The sequence below is a fragment of the Trichomycterus rosablanca genome, chromosome 11 (assembly GCF_030014385.1).
Source record: "Trichomycterus rosablanca isolate fTriRos1 chromosome 11, fTriRos1.hap1, whole genome shotgun sequence".
In the NCBI taxonomy this organism is placed as follows: Eukaryota; Metazoa; Chordata; class Actinopteri; order Siluriformes; family Trichomycteridae; genus Trichomycterus; species Trichomycterus rosablanca.
The window spans coordinates 9,055,271-9,082,108 of NC_085998.1; the positions used below are offsets into that span (position 1 = coordinate 9,055,271).

The following is a 26,838-nucleotide window of genomic DNA, read 5'->3' on the forward strand; positions in this document are numbered from 1 at the left end:
TGAAGTTTACAGTTCTCATTTATTTCTTAAATTGTACACTGTGTTACAAAGGGACAGGCAGATGAGTCTCAAAAGGAAAGGATTTAAATGTATCCCCTTTACCACAATTCAAAATAGACAAAAATTTAGTAACGCACGTGTTAAAAATCTGACATGCCATTATAAGAAGAGATGAACACTCTCTGTCTCTGTTCACTGCACCAAAATCATATGAGCAGATTAGGATTTTACAGTCACTGTAAAGGAAGGGGTAAAGGGAAGCTTTACATTGTCTGTTGTCTCAGATGGGTAGGGACAGCGAGAGGTTCTAAGTCAGGATAAAAGAATGCATCAGGAAGAGCAGCTGGTGTTTTATAAGTAAAACAGAGCTCCACAATGGACTCACGTCCTGTCTGGGGTGTGTTACTGCATTGCGCCCAGTAATTACAGGGAGATCGGACCCACCACAACCCAGACCAGGATAAAGTGGTAGTAAAGTAAATGTCAAAGTTACATACAAATAAATCATGTTCTACATATTTATGCTGCAAATAAAATTAAAAGAGTCACCGACCTGACCGGGCATCCACACAAATTGCCTGTGTTTAAGGGAGGGAAATTCAAACACGGTCATTTCCCACTGCTGCTGCAATATGCAATCTGTGTTTGTGTCTGGGGAACATGGAACTTAGCAGGGCTCTCTGTACATGATACAGCTCTCTGTGGGAACCCAACACTGGCAGATAAGAAGTGGCCGTATATTGGACATGCAAGAGGGGGTGTGTGGTGATACAGATGGGGGTTGTACAAGCAGCAGCGGATTCATGATTGGGAATCGGAAATGACTACATTGGGAGACAAAGAGGGGGAAAATCCAGAAAAAATTTTAAGGGCTAAAGGTTAAATTTTACTAACTACTGTGTGAATTTCAGTCTGCATTTACTTCCTTTGTTAAGTCACATTTCTGGATTTACAGTCGTGCATTTTACCACATACTGACAGTTTAAGAACTATCCTTAGACTTGATTATAATGGAGTTGTAAGGGAAGGTTTTTTAGTATTTCTCAGCACAGAGGGAGGTGGTGAGAGTTGTGTACATGCTCACTGCTCATATGCGCTAGGTAAGGTAAACAGAGACTGGGGTAAAAAATAAAAACACTGTCAAAATGGTTCAGAGTTCAAATCTTTAGTTTAAAATAAAAAACTCTTGTCTAAGCACTGATGCTAAATATATTAAAATGATCAGATTATTAGATTTGTATCATGTCTGCAGATCTGATTCAAGCATTAATCAAATCAGATCTGCTCCTCAAAACCTCAGAAGTGTTTACCCTTTTGAGAGGCATACGACAAGCCTGCACTGGCCTGTATGTGCATGTCTGGATAAACCTTTTTCTTTTAAAGTGGTACTGCAATGTATAAAATGCAGATAAACAGGCACCTGCACACAGGTGCTGGATTCTGTTTCCACACCAGACAGACACAGATTTTGCATGTTCTGTTTTTTACCCTAAACGTTGTTCCAAACAACTCGAATGAATGAATCTGAACAGCTAAAGCTACGTCACACATTCAGAGTATCACCAAATTCATTTCCACTCATGCAACCTCTAAAAAGTGGCTCACATAAACGAAACAGTAAAATCACCAACTCTGGTTCTGTTTCGTGTGAGGCGCGTTTCTCTTGAACGTAGAATATAAATCCATTTAAATACAGAAAAGCAAAGAAAACAAAGCTTTACGAATGAGTTTGGTTATATATGTTATAAAGAATACTTTAAATCAACCATATGAAATCTCAGCCTGGTAAACGATGTAGAAAACAGGGCTGTTAGTTTAAACAGAAAGCACCACGATGCTTAGAACACTTTCTACACCATTCAGTGCTCATTATCTGAAAATAACCTTTTTTTTTTTTCTTAAACAAATCCAAAAAGAAACCTGAAATACTGTCGGTCAGGCGGTGAGTGAGGATCCCTACAGTTCCTGGTACAGCCTGGGAGAAAAGTAAAGCATGGTGTGGTTTTGCCACCTCTTCTCTTCTTTTTGTGTGTGTGTTTTTTTTTATTTTGTTTTTCCTCTCCGTGTTTCATGTACGACACATAAAAGAGAAAATGAGTCCAGATCCAGTCAACAACATTGTGGTATGTCCTGTATGTCATTTCCTTCCTTGTTTAAATTATGCAGGCCTGTCAGTAGGAGCCATAACGATCCTAAAACAGAGCGAGAGAGAGAGAGAGAGAGAGAGAGTTAGGTGCTGAACTTTGCTTGAGTAAGAGGAAACCTGAATTGAAGACAGTTTTTTAGTTGTTTATCTGCATGTATTTCGGAAACTCTTGTTGTTGACCAACTGATCTGAATTTAATCTGTAAATTTACATTTTTGTTATTTAGCAGACGCTTTTATCCAAAGTGACTTACAGTTGTGACAATATACAGTCTAAGCAATTGAGAGTTATGAGCCTTGCTTAAGGGCCCAACAGTGGCAACCTGGCAGTGGTGTGGATTGAACCAGCGACCTTCTGATTACTAGTCCAGTACCTTAACCACTAGGCTACAGCTGCCCTAAACTTTCAACTATGCATTTACAACAGTGCACTAACAGACACTTTTATCCAAAGTAACTTATAGTACTGTGACAGTGTATTATCTAAGCAATTGAGGGTTAAGGGCCTTGCTCAAAGGCCCAGCAGTGGCAAGCTGGCACTGTTGGGGCTTGAACCGGCAACCTTCTGATTACTGGACAAGTACATTAACCACTAGGCTACAACTGCCCTAAATGTGACCCAGGCAACACAAGCAATGCATCTTCCTCTTTCTGTGGTTTACAAGATGTAACACAAAGCCTCCACCAGGGAGCATTCATGTGCAAGTTTATTGAATTATTATTATTTTTGGTTAGCGCCACAACCCAGGGTTTGAATTCATGACAAGCTTGATGGTGAGCTTGTAAACATGCCACAGAGGTGTATTGTATCAGTGTCACTGATCTTTTGGTATGATCAGACATGGGCAGTGGTAGCTCAGTCATTAATGTACTGAAGGGTCACTGGTTCAGGCCCCACATCTGAAGGTTGCCACAGCTGGGCCCTTAAGCAAGGCCCTTAACCCTCAATTGCTTCCATGTGTAAGTCTCATTAAATGAAGTGTCTGCTAATTGCCATGAATGTAAAAGGTTTAACAGAAATATCATGTGCGAAATGAAACTCACCTGAATGGTGTTCATCACCCCATTAGCCAGCACAGCCATTTTTCCAGCCACAGATTTCACACCCTGTTTGAACTGAGCGATGTCTGGCCCGGAGGGAAGCACACTCTCCAATCCTGAGCTCCCTAAAGTACAATGACACCCCAATCAGTATGGAATACAGGGGATCAGTCTTTCACATGAATACATGTGAATAAGGCACACATGCTCACCTGAGGAGCGACTGCTGCCATCACCAAATAGATCAGCAGAGCTAATAGAGGTACTCGCAGACATGCCCTCCAAACGAGTCTTTGCCTCATACTGAAAACACATATGAGATGTCTAAGAAACAAGCAATTTAACAATACCACCACTACTGGAAGATAAGAGCATGCATGAGATTCTCTTTATTGTACGTAAGAGAATGGTATTTGCTCTCCATACCTCAGAACTGCTGTCACGGCCGAAGAACATGTCAGATGAGATGGCTTTAGCATTAGCAAACTTCTGCCGTGCCTCGCTGGATTCTGCAGCAGGCACAGATGCTTCTGGCTTCCGCCTGCTGGGTAACCTGAAACATTTTATGCCAACACAAGGAACTCACCATGTGACCCTGTCATTATGTATGCACAAAAAATTATTGATGATGATTTTTCCAACGTGTCATGAATTTAATTTTTGGCAAAAGAAAATCTAATTTATTTTAAAGTTCTGTGGATCAGAAAGTTAAAACCCAAAAGCTCAGTGAGGTTCCTTTCTTAATTCATGATGTCAATTAAAAATGTCAAATTGATCAATTTCTCATTTCTAATACCTGGTCAGGTAATGATGAAGTTCAGCAGAAACACTGCAGCTGGGCATTTATTTAAGTGCCAGACTGCACCTATACAAGATGACAGACGAACATACAAATATGAAGTAAAAAACAAACCTTTCTCCGATTGGCTGGATGCTGGAGATGGTAACTTCAGTGTCTTTAGGCCCCTCTTTCTCTAAAGCCCATGAGGAAGTAAAGGAGGCAGAACCTGTATCCGAATCCCATCGGGAACCAAAGCTGTCTGCTGTGAAGGGGTTGTCCTTATATCTGCCATGACACACAGTGAATAGAGGTTTCAGTTTAAAGTCCCTTATACACTGTGGCTTAAATTACGGATCATTTTTAAACTGGTGATGAGGTGAAAGTGTCAACACAGAGAGCATCAAACCCTTCCGTTTGTGCGGTAGAGTCACCAGGATGCACCATAGGACAAACCAGCTCACAATTTACAGAACTTAAAGGACCTGCTGGTAATTGCCTAGTTCCAGGTTTATTTTATTTTATTACATTAGGATTGTAACATCATGTTTTACACACTTTGGTGTGTTTAATGTCAAAAACAGTCACTGACAATTTTGTATCTCCAATTCACCTCACTTGCATGTCTTTGGACTGTGGGAGGAAACCGGATTTCCCGAAGGACACACATGCAGACACGGGGGGGAACATGCAAACTCCGCACAGATAGGACCCGGACCACCCCACCTGTGAATCGAACTCAAGGTTTTCTTGCTGTGAGGCGACAGTGCTACCCACCAAGCCACCTGCCTGCTACCAGATACCATAAGACTCCTATAGAGGTCCTAGGGACCCCATGCCTCAGCAGGCACACTATGCATGTGTAGCGTAGCCTGACCCACATGTGTTTTAGTCTGGTACTAAGCTCAACAGAATGAGTTACAGTGAGGAAGAGCAACTGACAGATCAGCTCCAACACTTACTTTGGTGGTCCAGAGGTAAAGCCAGGCTCATCATACATATCCAGTTTAGATCGAGAAGACGACTTTGAGTTCACTGGAGTCTCCTGCTCAATCACCTGCATCTCTGACATCACAGAGTGTGACACAACACTAGACGGAAAAAAACAGTAATATTATGTAGAAGAGTATGTTTTCCAGAACACAGTAAAAACTAAGATCATAATGGCTAATAATATGACCGATAACATTGGAAGCACAAAGACCAAGAAGAACAAAACAGTGAACCAAGTCCCGTTGAACACCTGGAATAATGGGGGTTTTTAATAAATGGGAATGAAATGTAATGAAGCCACCTGAATCTCAGCCCAGGTACCCAGGCCAGGCCCAAGTTATTCTGTGCAATTATGCTTTCAAATTAATCTTCTATATTTTTAGATCTGCTCATGTTTTTAAGCTGCATCCTAAACCACATAGCCCAGTTCTAAATAGTAGGTGTTACTACCATGTGTACATATGATGTATACAATTGTCCAGTGTTTGAAATGTAGCCTGTCTTGACCAAACTGGACTGGACAGCAAGTTTAGAAAATGTGTGACGACTTCAGTATTCAGTATTGTCAATTTCTATGTGTACTCTGGCGACCTCTGCCAGCTCCATAACACCCCTGCTGACCGAGAAAAGCCACAGGCTAGCAGACGCTTGTATCATCACACAAAAGTGCAGGATGAAGAAGACAGTGCTGTTGAACAATAGAAAAGGTCAAATGGTGTTACCTCCTGCTTCCCAAGCCCATACCGAGCCTCTCAGCCTGCTCCCTTTTCTTCCCCTCCAGGTTTTTTAGCTTCTTCTCCTCCATCTTCCGGTCAATCTCCAGCTCTCTGTAGGCCAGTCGCATAGATGCCACACTAAACCCAAAAAAACACAAAAATAGATCTTGTTTTCACAAAGTATTTACTTTATTTCTTTAAAAGTGCCCTGATGATTAGGATTGTGTTCAAACAGTAACAGTGCTAATTATGGAAGTCTAGAGGTCATGCAGGTGCCTCAGCCCAATTTATTAATCTGGCTATCAGACACAGTCAGATATGTCTGTGGGGATGTCCGACCAGTTAATAGTATCTGTTTGGCTTGAACAAAAATCACTAGATTGTATATTATGGACAGAAATCAGACAAATCTGGTTTATAGAAGATTCAATCTTCCCAACACTTTTGGCCTGATTTACAGCTTTTTATTTTAAACAGCTGCTTCACTGTGGTCAGAGTTGCAGCAGGTTCCAGTGAGAAACACTAGATGCAATGCAGAAACACCCTGGAAAGGTCACCGATCCACTGCAGAGCATTCACCCAAGACATAACCAACTGTATCTGTGTGGATGCTCAGCCTAGCATAATAGACCACTGTGCCGTCTGAATACCATGATAATGACGTTTTGTGTTGACTTACATGGACACTTCAGCCTGTTTCTTAGTCTCAGCAGCTTGTTCCTCTCTCAGCTTCTCAGCCACCTGGGCCTGCTTCTCCACCTCACTGAAGTTCTTGCTGCTCACCTTCTGTGCTCCCAGACCCTTCTTTGCACCAAGCTGAGGACACATAAACATAAGATTCAGGACAAGAAGTCACACAAGAGTAGATGTAATTGTAAAATGTTTTAGTTAGTCACACTGAGCAAGACATGAGCTCTTAACAAGAATGCATGTCAGAAAAATCATGTATGGGATTTGTCTTGAAATTAGGTTTGAACAGTTTTGCTTGTGTATTAGATCAGGCTAAGAATTTTTTTTAAGGATAAAGCTTGTGGTATTTTCTAAAACAAGATTTATCTGGCTTACACTATACAGATGTCACAAATGATAAGTGACTAAAAAAAGGTAAAAAAATAAAATAAAATGCTGAGCATTTGTGTGTGACATGACATGCTTAGCTGTGTTTTGTTTTTACCAAGTGTTTTTGTAACTTGGGTGTCTATGCCATCACATAACTTTAAACACAAACTTATGTCCATGTACACTATACGGGCAATATTTCCACTACATATGGGTTATTGGACAACCCATTAAAATATAGAGCTGTGATTACTTAAAGATTAGAGTGATTAGATTGTGATTTTTATCAAGCTATAACTACTCTGAGGGGGTCAAACTTGTTGCTCGGTTCAAGCACAAAAAAATAGAAACAATAATTTGACAATATTGTGGCTGAATTGTTTTGAGAGCAGAGCAGTCAGTTCAGAGCATCGCTTACAACCTTTGACAGTTCCAGTAGATTACGACCACCTAAGGTGTGTTGAGAATTTGGGGCTAGTTTTATAACACTTACCCCTTTCTTTGCAGCAACTGGCTTCTTCTTTCCTATTATAGAGGGTCTTGCTTCTAAAACCACAAAGAAAAAACATTTGTAGTTCAGCAAGTAAACACTGCTCTCCAGACTGCGCTGCTGATTTTTTTTTTATCAGAAGACTACCAAGATTAGTCAGCAAAAGGCAAAAACAGCAGCAACACTTTCAGACAGACTTTAAACAGTTTGGAAATAGTGATTCAAGACTACACCCCTGTATTAGCACAGAGATTGTTGTTGGCTGCCTGATGAGTGCCTAACAAACTTTACCCAAACAGCAAAATGAAGCCTGAACTCAGAGACCCAAATTGAGAAGTTAGGCTTGATTAGCCACACATGCAATTATGCACTTTATATATTCAAGGACAAAGTAAAGCATGTTTAATCTCATTAATCCAGTGCATTAACCTTCAGTGGACCCTCAGCTACGTTCAGGAAGACAGGAAGAATAACATGCTAAGAGTTCATAGAGGAGCAGACAGGCTGCTATAGCAATTTTGCTGGAGCACTAATGCACTAGGTGATTGCATTGTAGAGCTTTCAGATTTTATTCAGGAGAAACATCCAGGTAAAAAGTAGAAATTAAAAAGGCATGTCAGCGAGAAGATTACTGAACGTCAGGAGTCGTTTGCTCGACTTTCAAATTAAGCTCAACAGGAGCAACAACTGTTCCAAAAAGTTTTTTATTATTATCATTTATGCATCACTTCAACCCATTACTCAATAAAGCAATGCATTTTTGCTTTCTGGAGGCTGGTTCTGGGGATGAGCATAAATCTATATAATTGCTTTAGAGCCATAACTGAGCGGAATAGAATAGTACGCCTTCATTTGTTATATATACATATACAAATGTAGAGTACAGTTAAATTCTTTTTCTGTCTATCCCAGCTTGTTTGGAAACTGGGGTCAGAGCGCAGGGTCAGCCATTTATGTCAAATGTCCATTTTTTTATGGTTGATAATGTACATGTATAATGTACGACAATTAGTCAGAGCATAGTGGTTAAGGTACTGAACTTGTGATCAGAAAACCCCTGGTTTAAGCCCTGCCACTGCCAAGTTATTACTGTTGGGCCCCTGAGCAAGGCACTTAACAACTCTAAGGTCTTGTGGACCTTGGTTCAATCCTCACCTCCAGTTACTGTCCAAGAACTCCATCCTATTATTTTTATTCATTATCTCTATGGGCATTCTTTCAGTACTTTAGTTTCTGTTGACATCCCATAAACACTGAAAAGGTAGACTGGCTGCTGTAAATTGATCCTAGGTGTGAACGAACAGTGCCTTGAGATGGACTGTTACCCACAGCAACCCAGATCCAGCTAAAATACATGGATGAATAAAAAAAATGAAGAATTAAGAAGGCTGTTTTAAAGCTACAGTGTAACAGCAAGTCAGAAGTGCCATTTGGAGCCTGCCACCTCGCAAAAGGAATTATCAAGGCAATTAGCAGCAAATCAGTTACGATTATATAATTACAGCCAAGTGAAGGCAAAGTGCTGCAAGGCTGGTGCTGTGTGGTTGGAGGAAAAAAAATAGATCAAAGAGGTAGGTTATAATCCTACCAAGCATCAAGCATGCACAGAACCATGCTTCTGATCTGCAGCAAGCCAGCTAATTCAAAAATCACTCGGTTCACCTTTAAAAGGCTGAAGCTCGTCAGACGCCAATCTCATTGAGTCGTCTACATTAACAAAGCAGACATGTCTGTCACAAAGAAGTTAAATACAAAAAATATAAGCCTGCTAGTTGGACTCTTCTCACCCTTTGATTTGTCACAGCCAAGTGATAAAACTAGCATAACTTTATGAATCTGCGAAATCTAATTCACTTTTTACAAAAGAGGGTCAGAAATAGGGCTTAAAGGTACTAACAGTCATATCAAGAGAACACACGGGTGCCAAAAAAGCCACAATTGTTTTAAAAATTTAACCACAAGTAAAAAGGAAGTCATGAATTTGACAGCTGATAAGAAATCACAGAAATAAATTAGAAAAGCCACAAAGGTTAAACCACATAAATGAAAGAAAACAATGAATAAGTATGCACAGAAACACATGAATCAGGGCAGCAAAAGCATGTGTTCTTGAATCAAGTGTGAAACTGTATGAGAGGCAGAACTAGACTAGATGTTTAGGGCTGAGTGGCACCCGTGCAGATGGCTTGAAGCTGTTCATGTTGAGAGGAGCAGACCAGTTAAAATAGATTTGTGTTTTGCAGCTGATTGATTTGGCATGAAAGTTCATCACAGGTAGAATAACCTCCTCCCATAAAAAGTGGAATAAATGGAATAAAATACTGTGCCAGTACAATATGTGCAGACACACAGAAGGTAAGTCTCACCTATGGTGGCTTTTGCATCCATGTTCAGTCCCTCAATGCTGGGTCCTTCATCTTGCTCTGTGAGATATAACAAAACGTTAAGGTTATGGAGGGTGGGATTGTGTACATAATGAGACTGTTTACTCAAACCCTTCAACACGATTCTGATTTCAGCATAAACCTGTCAAGGCTGTACAGGTGGATCGGTGGTCTATTACACTAGCCCACCCCTGCTGAGATCCGGGCTTGAATCTTAGTTCACTCTAGTTTCATTTAATAGTAATGATTTTACATATTACAATATCCAACAATACATTGAATATTTGATGTCACATTCCATACTCACGGTTGCTGATGGTCTCGGTCAATTTTTCCAGCTCAGGAGTTACAGAGGCGGATCCATTCTGCTGTGTGAGAGAGAGGGTGGCCATGTCCCAACTGTTTGCAGCCTGCAAAAAAGCCAACAGGTAAGCATGAGAAAAAGAAGTTACATTCTATCCACACGAACACAATCTGGAAGAGGGGCTTTAAAACACTGGGCCACAGGCAGACCACACATGAGTTTTATAGTGGACCCCAGACCAGCATAAAAAGCTACTGGGTCTGGGACTCCATGTAATGTAAAATAGAACAGTGAGCATCATATTATTGTGTTTCTTTATTATCAAAAAAAGAAAATACAACAGGACTACATTTAAAGCCAAAAAAAACAAATAGCTTTGATATGATGTTAAAGTTTAGATTTATTTATTGTATAATCATTAGGTAACTGTGTCTCTTGCTCAGAAGATATAGCTTATAATATAATATATAATATAAGCACATAAGAAATAAAGTTTTGATTCGTAAATGTTATAAACCCCTGGTCTATTGCACTATACACCACTGCTTCTCGATGTACTCCATAGCTTACAGGGGTCGCAAATTCAATTCTGCGACAGTGGTAGCTCAGTGGGTTGAGCTCTGGACTATCAATCGGAAGGTCATAAGTTTAATTCCTGGCTCTGCTAAGCAGCCACTGTTGGGCCATTTAGCAAGACCCTTAACCTCAAAGAGCACCGTACAATGGCTGACCCTGCGCTCTGATCACAGCTTCCAATCTGTTTATTTGTTTATGTGACAAAGACATTCTATTCTACTCATTCTACTATGCTCAAAACATGCCTACCTGAGTGTGTTCGTCGAAAAAGTCTGATTCCTTTTTCTCTGGAGCTGGGGTCGGAACGTTTGCTGAATTATCGATCCACAACTATAGGGTAGAAAAAAAAAAACAGTTTAAGATATTTCCAACAAAGGAAATATTCTTCTTACATATCAGTACATCATATTCCAGCAAAACATCAGACTTTATGATAAGCAGTCTGTCAATACCGTCTGACTGATCAATGCTTATGTAAGCTGGAGTTTGAACCACTAAGATAATGACTCACAGGCTCAAAGTTTAGCTACGGGTGAGAACGTGGAAACAAAATGTGTATGTGGTGTAGAAGTGTTTTTGTATCACTTGTACTATCACTATGTGATCATTTCAGAGTATCAAGTTGTGCTCATTAAACACACACTTATTTCTGCACTTCATTGATCTATAAAAAATAAAAGCTTGTGTGCATTTCTGGGCAGCACTGTCGCCTCACAGCAAGAAGGTCCTGGGTTTGATCCCCAGGCGGGGCGGTCTGGGTCCTTTCTGTGTGGAGTTTGCATGTTCTCCCCATGTCTGCGTTGGTTTCCTCCCACAGTCCAAAAACATGCAGTCAGGTTAATTGGAGGCACTGAATTGCCCTATAGGTGAATGGGTGTGTGTGTCTGCCCTGCGATGGACTGGCGCCCCATCCAGGGTGTTACTGTGTGCCTTGCGCCCATTGAAAAGCTGGGATACTCTCCAGCACCCCCCCACCCCACCCTAATTGGATAAGCGGTTAAGAAAGTGAGTGAGTGTGCATTTCTAAAAACAAGCATCCTGTGTTGTGACAAAAGTCGCTGTTTAATGGGATCCATTGTTTTCTATAAATGCATATAATTACACTTAAAAGAAGTACTCAGTCCAACATCATCTGCAACATACTCACATCAGTGCCATATCTGGAGAGTGCAGCATTGGCTAGCTGTCTGATCTTCTCGCGGTACATCTGCGCAGCACGGCTGTTGTACTTCGCATTGGTGTCGTTGGTGGTGCAGCCATGCTGATGGAAAAAGGCCGTCTTCATTCCAAAAAGAATTCCAAAACAGTAACATTAACAAAATACTGTACTGACATTCACAAACAAACAAAACACTTTGTTGAGAAATTCAGTGATGGTTGAGTATAAGAACCTACCGCATTGGCATTGCCTCCAACCTGCATACATCTTAGCTGAAACCAGCTCCAGTTGGAGTCCAACTCTGTGGATCTGCAAACAACAAATCACTGGAATCATTGAAAGCTTTAGGCTCACATAGTGCTTACTGCAGTACACAGCGAGTTGCTAATTTTTTAGGACATCTACATTGTACATGCACTCACTGGCCATTTTATTAGATAGTCCATCACATTAAAATTCAGTTCCTGAACAAAATGAACATTTTAAATGTATAAAAAAAAAAAAAATAAAGGTTCAAAGTATGCCCGTCACACCCATACTACAACCCCTGGCAAAAATTATGGAATCACCACTCTTGGAAGATGTTCTTTCAATTGTTTAATTTTGTAGAAAAAAAAGAAATTACAGACATGCCACAAAACCATTTCTCAAACTGTCAACCCTCTGGCATTAAGAAACAATAAAAAAAGAAACAAATATAATAGTTGTGGTCAGTCACAATTGCTTTTTTTTTTAGATCAAGTAGAGGAAAAAAATATGGAATCACTCAAATCTGAGGAAAAAATTATGGAATCATTAGAAAACACTGCACCATTATTACTTTGTTGCACCACCTCTGGCTTTTATAATGGTTTAAACTCTATGAGGCATGGAGTTAACTAATGACAAACAGTATTCTCCATCAATCTGCCTTCAACTGTCTCTTGCTGTTGCCAGATCAGCTTTGCAGGTTGGAACCTTGTCATTGACCATTTTCTTCAATTTCCACCAGAGATTTTCAAATGGATTGAGATCCGGACTATTTGCAGGCCATGCCATTGACATTATATGTTTTCTTGAAGGAAAGTTTTCACGTCCTTTGCCCTATGGCAAGATGCATTATCATCTTGAAAAATGAAGTCATCATCACCAAACATCCTTTCAACTGATGGAATAAGAAAAGCGTCCAAAATTTCAATGTGGACTTTGGCATTTATTGAAGACCATCTCCCCTGTGCCTTTACCCGACATGCAGGCCCATATCATCAACAACTGTGGAAATTAACATGTTTTCTTTAGGCAGTTATCTTCATAAATTTCATTGAACAGACACCAAACAAAAGTTCCAGCATCATCACCTTGCCCAATGCAGATTCGCGATTCATCACTGAAGATCACTTTTATCCAGTCACCCACAGTCCACGATTGCTTTTCTTTAGCCTACTTTAACCTTGTTCTTTTCTTTTTAGGTGTTAATGATGGCTTTTGTTTGGCTTTTCTGTATGTAAATCCCATTTCTTTTAGGTGATTTCTTACAGTTCAGTCACAGACATTGACTCCACTTTCCGGCCACTTGTTTCTCATTTGTTTTGTTGTGCATTTTCTGTTTTCAAGACATATTGCTTTAAGTTTTCTATCTTGATGCTTTGATGTCTTACTTGGTCTACCAGTATGCTTCCCTTTTACAACCTTCCCATTTTGTTTGTACTTGGTCCAGATTTTAAACACAGCTTACTGGGAACAACCAACATCTTTTGCGACATTCCACAATGATTTATCTTCTTGAAGGAGTTTTATAATCCTCTCATTTGTTTCAACTGACATATCTTGTGTTGGAACCATGATTCATGACAATCTGCTTTGTGCAACAGCTCTCCGAGGTGTGAGCACTCTTTTTAAACTGAAGAATAATTAGCAAATCTAATCTGCTGCAGATGTTTTGTTTTTAAACTGCAAATTACAGAGTGATTCCATAATTTTTTCCTCAGATTTGAGTGATTCCATATTTTTTTCCTCTACTTGATCTAAAAAAAGCAATTGTGACTGACCACAACTATTATATTTGTTTCTTTTTTTTATTGTTTCTTAATGCCAGAAGGTTGACATTTTGAAAAATGATAGTTTTGTGGCATGTCTGTGATTTATTTTTTTTCTACAAAATTAAACAATTGACAGAACATCTTCCAAGAGTGGTGATTCCATAATTTTTGCCAGGGGTTGTACAATGGACAGAGATTTACAGTTTTTTTTTTTTTTTTTATAAATTGGAAGACACTCCAGTGCTGGTGTGATAAAGTTAAAAGTCAGGCATTATTTTCAGATGTGAAAATGACAATATTAAATCCACAGATATAAGCACATTAGCAGCTTGTGTTAAATTAAAGACTCAGTAGTATTTCACTTAATATACCTGGTAAGCCAAAACATTACAACCACCCCAAAACACACATCACATGTTAAATGCAGCAGATATAAGACCTGAGCAACTTTAATAAGGGCCAAATCATCCCTTGGACCGAGGATGGACCGGTCACAAACCACTGACAATTTTTTTTTTAATTTGGTAGAGTGTCAAACCCGTCTGTGAATGGGGCAGCATAGTCTCAGGCCTATCAAAAAGCACATCGGAGCAAGGGAAGGTGGTTGACTGCTCTGGCAAATCCTGTTTTCTCCAAGATGAAGTGGATGTGCATTGTTTACCCAGGGAACAGGTACACCAGTGTGCACTGTAGGCGGATACAACTCACAACATACAGCTGTTAAAGGACCTGCTAATAATGAGATATCTTGTAAAGTCTATAATTCTGTGGGTATTCAGTATTAGGCAGGTGACGTTTCTGTTTCTGTGTATATGTACAGTATATATATATATATATATATATATATATATATATATATATATATATATATATATATATATATATATATATATATATATATATATATATAACACGTATATATATATAGTTAAGAACAATAAATTAAAAAAAAAAAATTCAATTTGCTTAACGTGCTGGAATCACTGTCCATAAATACCACCAACATCCAAACATGTAGCAAAAGCAGTATGGTGAACAAAACAACAGAAATACAAACCTGATAAAGCTCAGGTGGACACCAAGTGAGCGATGGACCCCTGAGCAGTCAATGCAAAGAAAAACACCATGGGAAATGCTGGCCCAGCTCGGGTTCTTAGCAGCACAGTCAAAGCAGGCCTGAAGAAAATTACATATTTAATTTAAAGTTTCCATAGAAAACATTTGTTAATGCCCAGAATATACACACACTAGGTGCATTTACAAAAGAAATTCAATAATTTCTGCAGATCTTTTGTGATAATATGACTGGAACTTTTATAAATGCATTGTGGATTTCTTTTTGAAAACATGCTGGGCCAAAAATACATACAGCACTCAAAAATACACAGATAGACAGCAATGTACGTAATTAATGTGATGACCTGGAAAGTTGTTATTTAATAACTTGTCATTGACTTGTCATTTACCTCTGTGAAATGATCTGAGAAAAATTGGAATTAAAATGATCATTTCATTTAATTAAGAATGAACAAGCCTATAACAAATGCAATTGCAACACCTACATTACCAATGTAAAAACAATAGGTAGCCCCCATCCTGCACTATAATCTCCACCTACAACTGGTTTCAGATCATTTACTAACGACCAGTCTTTCTCCTTTTATGACTTTCTAATAAAGAGAAGAATATGGTTGTCAATTAAGAAAAGTCGCTAAACTTTAAAGCAGCAAAGCATCCCCACACCAGCACAACACCATCATCACTATGTTCAACTGTTAGTATGATGTTCTTATTGTGTTAACTTTATGCCAGATGAAACGGGACACATATCTTTTTCACATTTCTACTTCTGACTAATCAGTGTACAAAACATTATTTAAAAGAAAAATGTTTTTGGCAAATATGAAATGAGCCTTAACGTTTGCAGAGGTTTTTGTCTGTATCAAAAAGATATAATTTTGCTTAGTCTTTTATCTTACAGTAAACCATAAAAGTTAACATCATCTGAGTCTACTGAGGGCTGCAGTTCTTTAGAGGTCTGTACAGGTTCTTTTATAACTTTCTGAATGAGTTCTGAATTTTGCTCATAAATAAATTTGGTAGGACAACCAACCTCATCTTAGAAGATATCAAGTGTTATGGGCTTAGAGACGGTCATGCAAGAAAGAAGTCGCTGTTGTTGCTTTTCCTTTGTCCTTCATGTAAGCAGTCTAAACCCTTGAGATGTCAAGATCACTTGACTGTGGACAGTGTTATCCAAATTCCAACAGCTTCCAATGTATTGCAGACCAGTTTTAGCACTTACTGAATCACACCTAACCATCCAGACCAGCCCATCAGCATAATATAAGAGTTTGTCTTTTTTTTTTTAAACAGCCAAGAGGTCAAATCAGCACTATTTCAATGGACACAGATAAGCCACCATTTGTAGTTTGTTTGTTTGTTTATTAGGATTTTAAGGTCATGTTTTACACTGGTTACATTCATGACAGGAACAGTAGCTACTCATTACACAAGGTTCATCAGTTCACAAGGTTATATCGAACACAGTCATGGACAATTTAGTATCTCCAATTCATCTCACTTGCATGTCTTTGGACTGTGGGAGGAAACCGGAGCGCTCGGAGTAAACCCACGCAGACGCGAGGAGAACATGCAAACAGTACACAGAAAGGACCCGGACTGCCCCACCTGGGCATCGAACCCAGAACCTTCTTGCTGTGAGGCGACAGCGCTAACCAATTGTAGTCAATCACTAACAAGAGAACTTTCTAACCAGCAAAATGATTCATCTTAGTTAAAATCTGCAAACTCTGAGCCAGCATATTTTTCAGAACTCACAGATTAATGAAATAACTTCAATTAGGTTTCAAAATAATTCAGCCACACACAAAAAACAGTTGCAGACAATACTGGGATGACATCTTATACTGTGAAGTGTCTGTAAAGTTTCTACACGACCTGAAGGTAAAGACTAGGATAGTAAATAACCTCATGTACATGTAAATAAACAGTAGCCTCTTAATAAAATTATGTTGAATTGATTTCTTAATGTTCTGACATAATAAATCGAACAATATTCGTTTGTTTTCATTTGACTGGCGTTTATAAATAACATTTTGTTCGAGTTAGATAAGTTATTTTATTCCATATGTTGTGTGTATACGTGGCTCAGACTAATGGAAACCTGACTATTGAGTCACTCCATCCAGACAGGTTAGCATGAGAGCTAACTAAAGCTAACCGGCCAACTGGTAGCTACTAACGCCAAATGTATTAGCACCCATTATTCAACACTTTTACTCACAGTATGAAGTTAGACACATAAATATAAGATATATAATATCCGTGTCACTATAATAAACAACCTGACAGAAAACACATGAAGAAGGACGGACGTTTATCCGGTCGTGATTAGCCGTCATGCTAACCGAGCTCTGTTAAAGGCCCAAACCGGCTTAGCCATAGCGAGAACTGACACGTAATCAAACACATTAAATACATCTATCATTACACAATATACTATAAATACAGCCAGACACATCCAGTTACTAATAAAATATATGTTTAATTACCTTGTTAGTGGGAATCGACCTAAGTCTTTTAAAAATAGTAAGAATTTCGGTCTTATTCGGTTCAGACGCCATGTCGCCGTTTAACTGTGTGATAGTGAGAAACACTCAGCAGCATCATTTACCCACTTCTACAACAAAATAAAAGCTCTAAAGTAATAATAATAATAATAATAATAATTGTTATCATAATAATAACAGTGATTTATATGTAATGAAATAAGTAAAATAAAATAACTTAGAAATGTAATAACAATTGTAATGAGCATCATTACTGTTTATGTTATTGTTGTTTTTGCTGTTACTGTTGTTGCCATTGCTGTTGTTGTTGTTGCTATTTTTGTTTTTATTGTTGTTTTTATTGTTTTGTCTTTTTGCTATGATCAGTTTGATCCTCTTGGTACAAAACAGGTGGTGGAAAAACTATGACTTTATTATTATGCATCACTCATCTTTTCTGATGTAGCAAATGAGTATTAATTAACAATCAGTTCTAATAATTATCAATTAATTTCAAAAATTTCTAAATAATTAACAAATAATAATGATTATTGCCGATGTTCTTGTTTTGTTTTTGTTGTTGTTAAATATAATTTAATTCCTTTACTGTGATCTTAAATTGAATATCACATGTAGGTACTATCTAAATCTATGTAATAAGCTCATTTAATGTCCTCTAGCTATAATATTGGCAAAATTATCACTATAATGAGCTATAGTGATTCCATTATAATTGGTAATCAAGTTAATATTGTTGTTTTGTTTGTTTTTGTTGTTTTTTTGAATGTTGTTGCTATAAAAACCGATATTATAAACCTTACCCAAGATGCTTTATTATATATTTATTAAATCCTACTTTTATTTTAAACATCAAACTAAATGTAGAACCTGAAGATTTGTTACTTAACTAACGAGAACAAATCATTCAGTTAGATTCTAAGACCAAAATAACTTGTTCTGAAGATCTACAGATTTATCAGGTAACTGTGCGGTAACAGTGACAGAACATGTATTACATATGTTACAGTTACTTGATGAACTTGAACGAATTCAGAACATTATTTCGTAATTATTTTGGTTAAATCATAAACGACTGGCTGATCCCTATTTAGTGTCACTTTTTAGCGTACAGAATAACGTCAGGCTGCACCCTACTAAGTGCACTACAACTTAATCTGTTTGAATTTGAACCGCCGATGTAGTTGTCAAGGAAGCGCGTCTGTAGTTGCTGGTTGCCATGCAAGGATAAAGAGTTGAGCTTTGTGTTTATACAAGTCTACATAATTATCTACATAATACTCTAGTTTTAATAGAGTGAGAATTTGTGTAGTTTGTGTTTATTGTGAGATAAATATATTAGTGATTAAAACAGCGCCGCGCGGCTGTGTGAGGTGTTTCTAAAGTGAAGTGTTAGACAAACCCGCTAGGTGTTGTTAGCAGGTGAATCGTAGGTAAATGTCTGCAGTGACCGGGTGATTGAGAGTAAACAGCATGGTACCTTCATCCTTCGAGCCCACCATCATCGCCCTCACCATCAACCCAACTATCCATATATTCATATTTGTACAGAAGACAATGGAAGACTGATGACGCTCTGATATCCTGCTGTATCGGGATGCAGGTGCTGAAGGACACCCTCTTGTATTCGTATCCTTTTTCCAGATCAGACTTAATCTGATGTGATCAACGTGTATAAACAATTATATAATGTCTGCAATGATTTACAAAAAGATCTGCTAACTGGGGAACATACAGCTATTTGCAAAAGTTTGACATCCTTGGCCAAATGACATGCATAGTCAAGGGAAGTAAATACAACAACTATTACAATTATATTTGTGATCATGTTAAATACAGTATCTTAATATCTGTCTGACTTTATTTGATTTATTAGACAATGTTAAACAGTTCAGTAACTGTCATTAAGACTTGTCAGATGATTTTAATTGTTGAAGATGATTTCGAACTGAAAAAAACTATATACGTTAGTTATGCTATCTAAAAATCAAGCTGATTCCTACAAAGCAAGAAAATAAATTGTCAGTTAAAGGAAACTGTCAAAGTCAAATCTAAAAGGCAAATGCAATAAATGGAATTGCTGGTGTACTGGAAGGAAGTCAATATGCCAGCTAAATGATCTGCAGAAAGGCTTAGCTGACATAAGTGTGACGGTCCATGTTTCTCATGTAAACATGACTGACATGAAAAAGTACAAGGTTTGAGTTTGAGAGGAGCTGTACTGATGCCTGTGTTTTATTGGAATTCATATTGCATATGCATATTATTTTGGCTGTGAATAATGATCCACTTCAAAAGCTCATTTGACACAAATTGGCTGGAACTCTTCATTTCTTTGACACACTACTCCCTCAGAAACATTCATGCTAGTCTGGATAAAGTGGCTGATGATGAGAGAGAAATCTTGGTCCAGGAACAGAAGGCTTGCCGAGCTCGTGCCCGTCAGTTCTCCCAGGAAACAAACCGGAGAAGAAAGTGAGATTTGTATCACACACATAGTTTATTGCAATACTTTACAGAGCCCATGTGCAATGTTTGGCAAAACATTTATTTCTTTTTAATTAAAATTTAGTCAACCAGCTAAGATGACCAAGGCACCATAAACACTAGAATATGTGTGCACATTATGGCTCAACATAGTCACTAAATCTAAATCCAATATGACCCTTTCTGGATGTGGTAGAGCAAGAGAATTCCAGAAAAAATTTCAGATCCAGTCATGTGTTTCCAACACTTTGTGAAATCATGCCACAATTGAAGCTGTTTTGAGAGAAAAGGAGGTTCTACACAGTGTTTATATCATGTTCCTAATAAAGTGGTATGTGATGGTAATCCAGTGGCTAAAAAGTAAACTGATTAATGGTAACAGCATATAGACAGTGTGTACCTCCTGCAGACAGTTCATGTAGTGTCTCACAGTGTTGGTGACCTGATGCTTACCCCTCAGTCAGCTTAAGACTCTGACCTGGGCTCTGTCATTATGTGCACTGTAAGAGAAGCTGGTCTCCAGCACACAGATACGGATATTCAACACGTTAGCTTTCAGCCAGGATTTACTGGCTTTTAATAGATGCACTAATCAGTAAAGTAAACCTAGTAAAAGTTCAGACACACAGGCACTACAAAGCCAAAAGACAAACCAGGTTCATAATATCCCTTGCCCATCGATGATTGATGGTTCTTGATGCAGTGTCCTCTCAGTTATCAGAGATCATTGTAGTTCAGTTTAGGCTTGTGCCCTTGCACTGACTTTCTTTCTGATTCTTTAAATCATTTTATTGTATTATGCACGGTAGAGTGAGAATTATGCAAACCCCTTATGATCTTTCTTTGATGACCATTTTAATAACTTTTTTTTAGTAACCTCATTACTTGTCTGAATTGCCCCAGGTTTTTTGGAATGTATGCAGGCCTGAAATGCGGGAATAAATATACATCAACAAATGTTAAAAGTTAACCAGACAAAACCTAAAATATCTTGGGTTCATTACCATCTGCACTGAAATAAATATCAAAGTAAATGTAAGACACACTGCAGGGTTTTTTTATTTACATTTTCCATGTCCCCATTTTCCTGTCCCAACATTTTCTGATTTAGACTTGTATTATTACCACAGTGCACTATATACTTGAGTGTGCATGCCAGACTGTATCTAAGCTGATCTGTATCATTGTCTTGATAGTCTTCATTCTTGCAGCTCTGGCATTTGTTGGTAGGCATCTCATTAACTAATGAATTGTTGAAATGGCAGCTTAAAGAGCTCTAGTTTCTTTTGGCTTAGCTGATACATACATGGCTTTCATCATGCAATGATTTTGGTTTTCTTTGGACTTTCATTAATGCTTCTACATTTAATATTTAGTGCTCTGTATGCTGGTTATGTGCAAGCATGGTTTAGTAGTTTAAACAGTAGTAAAATCATGTTTTTATGCTATTTAATGGGATGAGATTGGAAAACATTCAGTGTGTTTTTGTATGCTTTTTTTTTTTTTTTTTTTTTTTAAACTAGAGCCCTTGTGTTAAGCTGCCATTTCAACAAATTAAATTTGTTAAAAGGATGGCCTCCAACAAATATCAAGACAATGATACGGATCAGCTTAGATACAGTCTGACATTCACCCTCATATATATGTACTGCACTCCGGTAGGGTCTAAATCAGAAAAATGTTGGGACAGGAAAGTTTGGGCATGGAAAATGTAAATAAACAACCCTACAGTGTGTCTTACATTATTACAGTGTGTCAACATTATTGATTTGGCATAGTTTTTACACCGGATGCCCTTCCTGACACAACCCTCCCTATTTATCCGGGCTTGGGACCAGCACTACAATACACTGGTTTATGCATCCTAGCGGCTAGGTACCTATAGGTAGATTCAGCCTGGCTGCATGTTTTTGGACTGTGGGAGGAAACCGGAGCACCCGGAGGAAACCCACGCAGACACGGGGAGAACATGCAAACTCCGCACAGAAAGGACCCGGACTGCCCCACCTGGGGATCGAACCCAGGACCTTCTTTGCTGTGAGGCGACAGTTCACAGTTCGACAGCACCCACAGAATATTCACAAATATTACCGATTGAATTTCTCTTTTAACCACCAGATGGTGACATTAATTCACATTTCGTAACAAGAAATCTCATGAATTCCTTCTTAAAGACTCAGCGCTCAATAAAGCAAATGTTTTTTTTATGTTATTTACATTACATTTCTGCTTTTTAAGACAATATGGGTGGGTTTTAGGTGTTTTTGTTGTAAAACATCAAAATGAGTTTTCTGTTTGCAATATTTCTTTAAATGTATTGCTTTTTGAATACAGGATGGAGAGCACTGCACACAATCATAGATGTATGTGAGATTTTATATGATTTAATCATCGACATGAGGCATCTTTTGTTTAAATATTTTTTAAATAGTTCCATAGCTCAAATAGCATCCATAGCATTATTGCTCATGAAAAATTACTCTTTATTAAAACTCTTTATCATATATTTATCTAAATAAATAACAGATTCACAAAATGTATTGTACACATATACAAGAAAATGCTAACATACTGAAGTGTCCTAGAGGGTCACATATGTACAAAAGCACATATAAAGATTAGTTAGAAAACCCATTAGTTGTTTGCTAGTTTGTTATTTTTGCTACTTTTAATGTTTAATTTGTCTATATTATTTTTTATACATTTTAAATATTATTCTACATTTTTACTCCTCTGACCTCTCGGTGTAGGTGTAAATAGTTGTCTAACTAGGGCCAAAAAACAATGGTATAGTTACACAATATGTAGCACAATAAGATGCTGTTAAGGGCCCAACAGTGGCTGCATGGCAGACCTTTCCGCTGTTGTGGCTACAAATCACCAGCTCGCTTGTTGGTTAAATGTAAGGTAATGTGATGTGAATGTGGAGAACACATTAAATGCAGTTAAAGTAATGAATGTAATAAAAACGTTCAGTTAAAGCAGACTGCACTGTAGCGTTAGAAGAAACCTCTGTACAGAAAGTATAGACAGATAAATAAACCCTGATCCATGAAGAAAGTGGGTACATGATGATTCTGGATGTGCCCTTTTAAACTTTCAGCATCTGGTCCTCCAAAGGTCTCTGTACATCCCTGTGTTTATGTTTGCATTACAATCCCAAGACAGCCCAAGACTTGACCTTAATTCTTTATTTAGATTTTCTCCCAGACATACTTAATTTTCCTAATCCTATTCACTGTCCTGCTCTCTCTCTCTCTTTAAACTCACTCTCATCTCTTTGTGGAAAGGGCGCTGGAGGAGAGGAGGATGCTGTGGGATGTACAGGAGCAGAAGTTAAGAGAAAACATCCTCCAGCAGCGTAAACAAAGACTGCAGGAAGCTACAGAGCGCTTTCAAAGATCTCACCTCCCTTTGTCCCAGAGAATGAGACCAGGTTAGCCATTAAACCATCCCCTGTGACCCTCACTACCCCATACATTGTTAAACTCTACATACACTGTATCCTTAAAGCCATCAACATTAGTTGTGCAGGGTCAGACTGTATCAGTAACAAAAATAAAAGTCTGGAGAAACGTGTAAGTAATTTTGGCATTGAATGTATGCCTTCTGTAGGTCAAGCTTAAAGAAACAGTAGCAACTGGAATAGTGCATTTTACACAGCACCTTACTATAATGAATAGTATCTGTATTTAGTCAGTGCTAATTGTAGAGTTAAACACTGTGGTGAACATTGGATGTGGTTTGGGATACAGCCAGAAAATAACTCTTGTGCACTTTGTAATTAATGTCCATTAGTCATTGCCTTCGCTATCATGACCAAAAAAATCACCAGATAACACACTAATTTCATTTTAAAAGTTTTGTCTTGCAAGTTTGAGAACATATATATATATATTAGGGCTGTCGAAGTTAACGCGATAATAACGCATTAACGCGATTTCAATTTAACGCGATTAAAAAAAATAGTGCCGTTAACGCAAATTCTAGTTCATGTTGAAACTTGACTGGTAGAACAAACGTATTAATGTCGGACTTGCCACCGTTTTTCATTTGCGGTTTGTTATCATAATGTAACCGAGCGTTGTAGGGATGTACTTGCTTAATAAAGAAATAAATACACGCTATATTCACAAGTTGTCGGGAGCAGAATACTTTTTTTTTTTACTTATTCTGTTACGGTACCAAATACCGGAAAGCTGAGTCAAGCACGTTAGTCCATGAACTATGGAAGCCCAAAAGGGTCAAAACACACTCACTTCGTGTAGAAACGTCCATCAAACCATTGTCACAATACAACCACAGAAAAGTCTGTTACAATAACTACGCCTTATCCCACCTAAAGCACCGCTGATCTACAATGTTTGCTGATGGAGAAATTTTAACCTACAATCTGACATTTACTGCCTAGTATGTGAGTGAATAAAACTCCCTTTACAGTTTTCTCTTGTCCCAGCAGTTTTCAACATAAGTGCATATAGCATAAAATGTGTTCACCATTTTAATGTTAACATTTCACTTAAAAATCCTTGTTTTCTATAACATTTACACAGATTTTTTTTAATGCGATTAATCGCGATTAACTATATAAAATTCTGAGATTAATCGCGATTAAATTTTTTAATCGTTTGACAGCCCTAATATATATATATATATATATATATATATATATATATATATATATATATATATATATATATATATATATATATATATATATATATATATATATATATATATATATATATATATATATATATATATATATATATATATATATATATATATATATATATATATATATATATATATATATATATATATATATATAGGGCAGATGTAGCCTATTGGTTAAGGTACTGGACCAGTAATCAGAAGGTTGCCGGTTCAAGCCCCACAACTGCCCCACAACTATATATATATATATATATATATATATATATATATATACAGTGTATCACAAAAGTGAGTACACCCCTCACATTTCTGCAGATATTTTATTATATCTTTTCATGGGACAACACTATAGACATGAAACTTGGATATAACTTAGAGTAGTCAGTGTACAACTTGTATAGCAGTGTAGATTTACTGTCTTCTGAAAATAACTTAACACACAGCCATTAATGTCTAAATGGCTGGCAACATAAGTGAGTACACCCCACAGTGAACATGTCCAAATTGTGCCCAAAGTGTCAATATTTTGTGTGACCACCATTATTATCCAGCACTGCCTTAACCCTCCTGGGCATGGAATTCACCAGAGCTGCACAGGTTGCTACTGGAATCCTCTTCCACTCCTCCATGATGACATCACGGAGCTGGTGGATGTTAGACACCTTGAACTCCTCCACCTTCCACTTGAGGATGCGCCACAGGTGCTCAATTGGGTTTAGTCCATCACTTTTACCTTCAGCTTCCTCAGCAAGGCAGTTGTCATCTTGGAGGTTGTGTTTGGGGTCGTTATCCTGTTGGAAAACTGCCATGAGGCCCAGTTTTCGAAGGGAGGGGATCATGCTCTGTTTCAGAATGTCACAGTACATGTTGGAATTCATGTTTCCCTCAATGAACTGCAGCTCCCCAGTGCCAGCAACACTCATGCAGCCCAAGACCATGATGCTACCACCACCATGCTTGACTGTAGGCAAGATACAGTTGTCTTGGTACTTCTCACCAGGGCGGACACCATCTGAGCCATGCTGGACACCATCTGAGCCAAACAAGTTTATCTTGGTCTCGTCAGACCACAGGGCATTCCAGTAATCCATGTTCTTGGACTGCTTGTCTTCAGCAAACTGTTTGCGGGCTTTCTTGTGGGTCAGCTTCCTTCTGGGATGACGACCATGCAGACCGAGTTGATGCAGTGTGCGGCGTATGGTCTGAGCACTGACAGGCTGACCTCCCACGCCTTCAACCTCTGCAGCAATGCTGGCAGCACTCATGTGTCTATTTTTTAAAGCCAACCTCTGGATATGACGCCGAACACGTGGACTCAACTTCTTTGGTCGACCCTGGCGAAGCCTGTTCCGAGTGGAACCTGTCCTGGAAAACCGCTGTATGACCTTGGCCACCATGCTGTAGCTCAGTTTCAGGGTGTTAGCAATCTTCTTATAGCCAGGCCATCTTTGTGGAGAGCAACAATTCTATTTCTCACATCCTCAGAGAGTTCTTTGCCATGAGGTGCCATGTTGAATATCCAGTGGCCAGTATGAGAGAATTGTACCCAAAACACCAAATTTAACAGCCCTGCTCCCCATTTACACCTGGGACCTTGACACATGACACCAGGGAGGGACAACGACACATTTGGGCACAATTTGGACATGTTCACTGTGGGGTGTACTCACTTATGTTGGCAGCTATTTAGACATTAATGGCTGTGTGTTGAGTTATTTTCAGAAGACAGTAAATCTACACTGCTATACAAGCTGTACACTGACTACTCTAAGTTATATCCAAGTTTCATGTCTATAGTGTTGTCCCATGAAAAGATATAATGAAATATTTGCAGAAATGTGAGGGGTGTACTCACTTTTGTGATACACTGTATATACTGTATATATATAACTATAAACTGTGTATTAGACTAGAAATTAGAAATGACTATGCAATAGCTAAAAGTTAATAACAGTGCTGTGCCTGATTGTTATGTACTATTAAGACCATATAGTCGATGTAAATGTATGCTACTGCTATGTTCATAAAAATATACACTGGGTTTGGTACTGGAGCTCAGCACTATGCTGTTACACTAGAACACTAATCAAATGGTTAATGAAAATTAACCAAATGGTAAGCCTATTGCTGTCCAGAAAAAAAATTTCTTCCCTTTAAATGGAGAAGTTTGAAAAGAGCTTTGAAAATATACATTTAAATTATATAAAGGAAAAAGAAAATAAAGGGTATTCAAAATCTAAATAATAAGTAATCAAGAGGACATTGTCTGAAAGGTAAACTATTGAAATGAAACCCAACACATGTTACATAAAAGAGGGCAAGATCAGACAGAGCTGAAGGACAGCAACCAAAACAAAGGCTATTTTGCACACCGTTTTTTTTCCAATCCATTCTGAACAGACTAACCTAATACCACCCTAA

General features: G+C 38.2%; 2 protein-coding genes across 3 annotated transcripts in view; one reads left to right on the forward strand and one right to left on the reverse strand.

The window, feature by feature from the left end:
- Positions 1–17,324, reverse strand: arfgap2 (ADP-ribosylation factor GTPase activating protein 2). 2 transcript variants are annotated; one of them, XM_063005128.1, is made up of 17 exons: positions 17,239–17,324; positions 14,721–14,839; positions 11,882–11,954; positions 11,634–11,765; positions 10,736–10,816; positions 9,914–10,016; positions 9,589–9,645; positions 8,885–8,929; positions 7,226–7,278; positions 6,353–6,489; positions 5,680–5,811; positions 4,927–5,055; positions 4,100–4,252; positions 3,613–3,739; positions 3,399–3,489; positions 3,190–3,311; positions 1–2,192 (listed from the first exon to the last, which is right to left on the reverse strand). In XM_063005128.1, the coding sequence occupies exons 1-17, from the start codon at positions 17,308–17,310 to the stop codon at positions 2,172–2,174; spliced, it is 1,647 nt and encodes a 548-aa protein (XP_062861198.1). In that variant the 5' UTR covers positions 17,311–17,324; the 3' UTR covers positions 1–2,171. The 2 variants fall into 2 exon arrangements, with proteins under 2 accessions (XP_062861198.1, XP_062861199.1); XM_063005129.1 differs by lacking the exon at positions 8,885–8,929.
- Positions 17,325–18,495: 1,171 nt separating this feature from the next.
- cep126 (centrosomal protein 126) overlaps positions 18,496–26,838 on the forward strand; it is a 31,292-nt gene continuing 22,949 nt past the window's right edge. The window contains exons 1-3 of the mRNA XM_063005031.1: positions 18,496–18,882; positions 19,609–19,728; positions 23,031–23,176. Coding sequence (XP_062861101.1) covers positions 18,851–18,882; positions 19,609–19,728; positions 23,031–23,176 — 298 coding nt within the window. The 5' untranslated portion in view covers positions 18,496–18,850. The remainder of the gene's footprint in view (positions 18,883–19,608; positions 19,729–23,030; positions 23,177–26,838) is intronic.

Coding starts and splice junctions, on each gene's coding strand:
- arfgap2 (XM_063005128.1), bottom strand. CDS start 17,310: ATGGCGTCTGAACCGAATAAGACCGAAATTCTTACTATTTTTAAAAGA. Junction 10,017..10,735: donor TTTTCGACGAACACACTCAG/GTAGGCATGTTT, acceptor GCTTTTTTGCAG/GCTGCAAACAGTTGGGACAT. Junction 8,930..9,588: donor GGATGCAAAAGCCACCATAG/GTGAGACTTACC, acceptor TTGTTAATGTAG/ACGACTCAATGAGATTGGCG.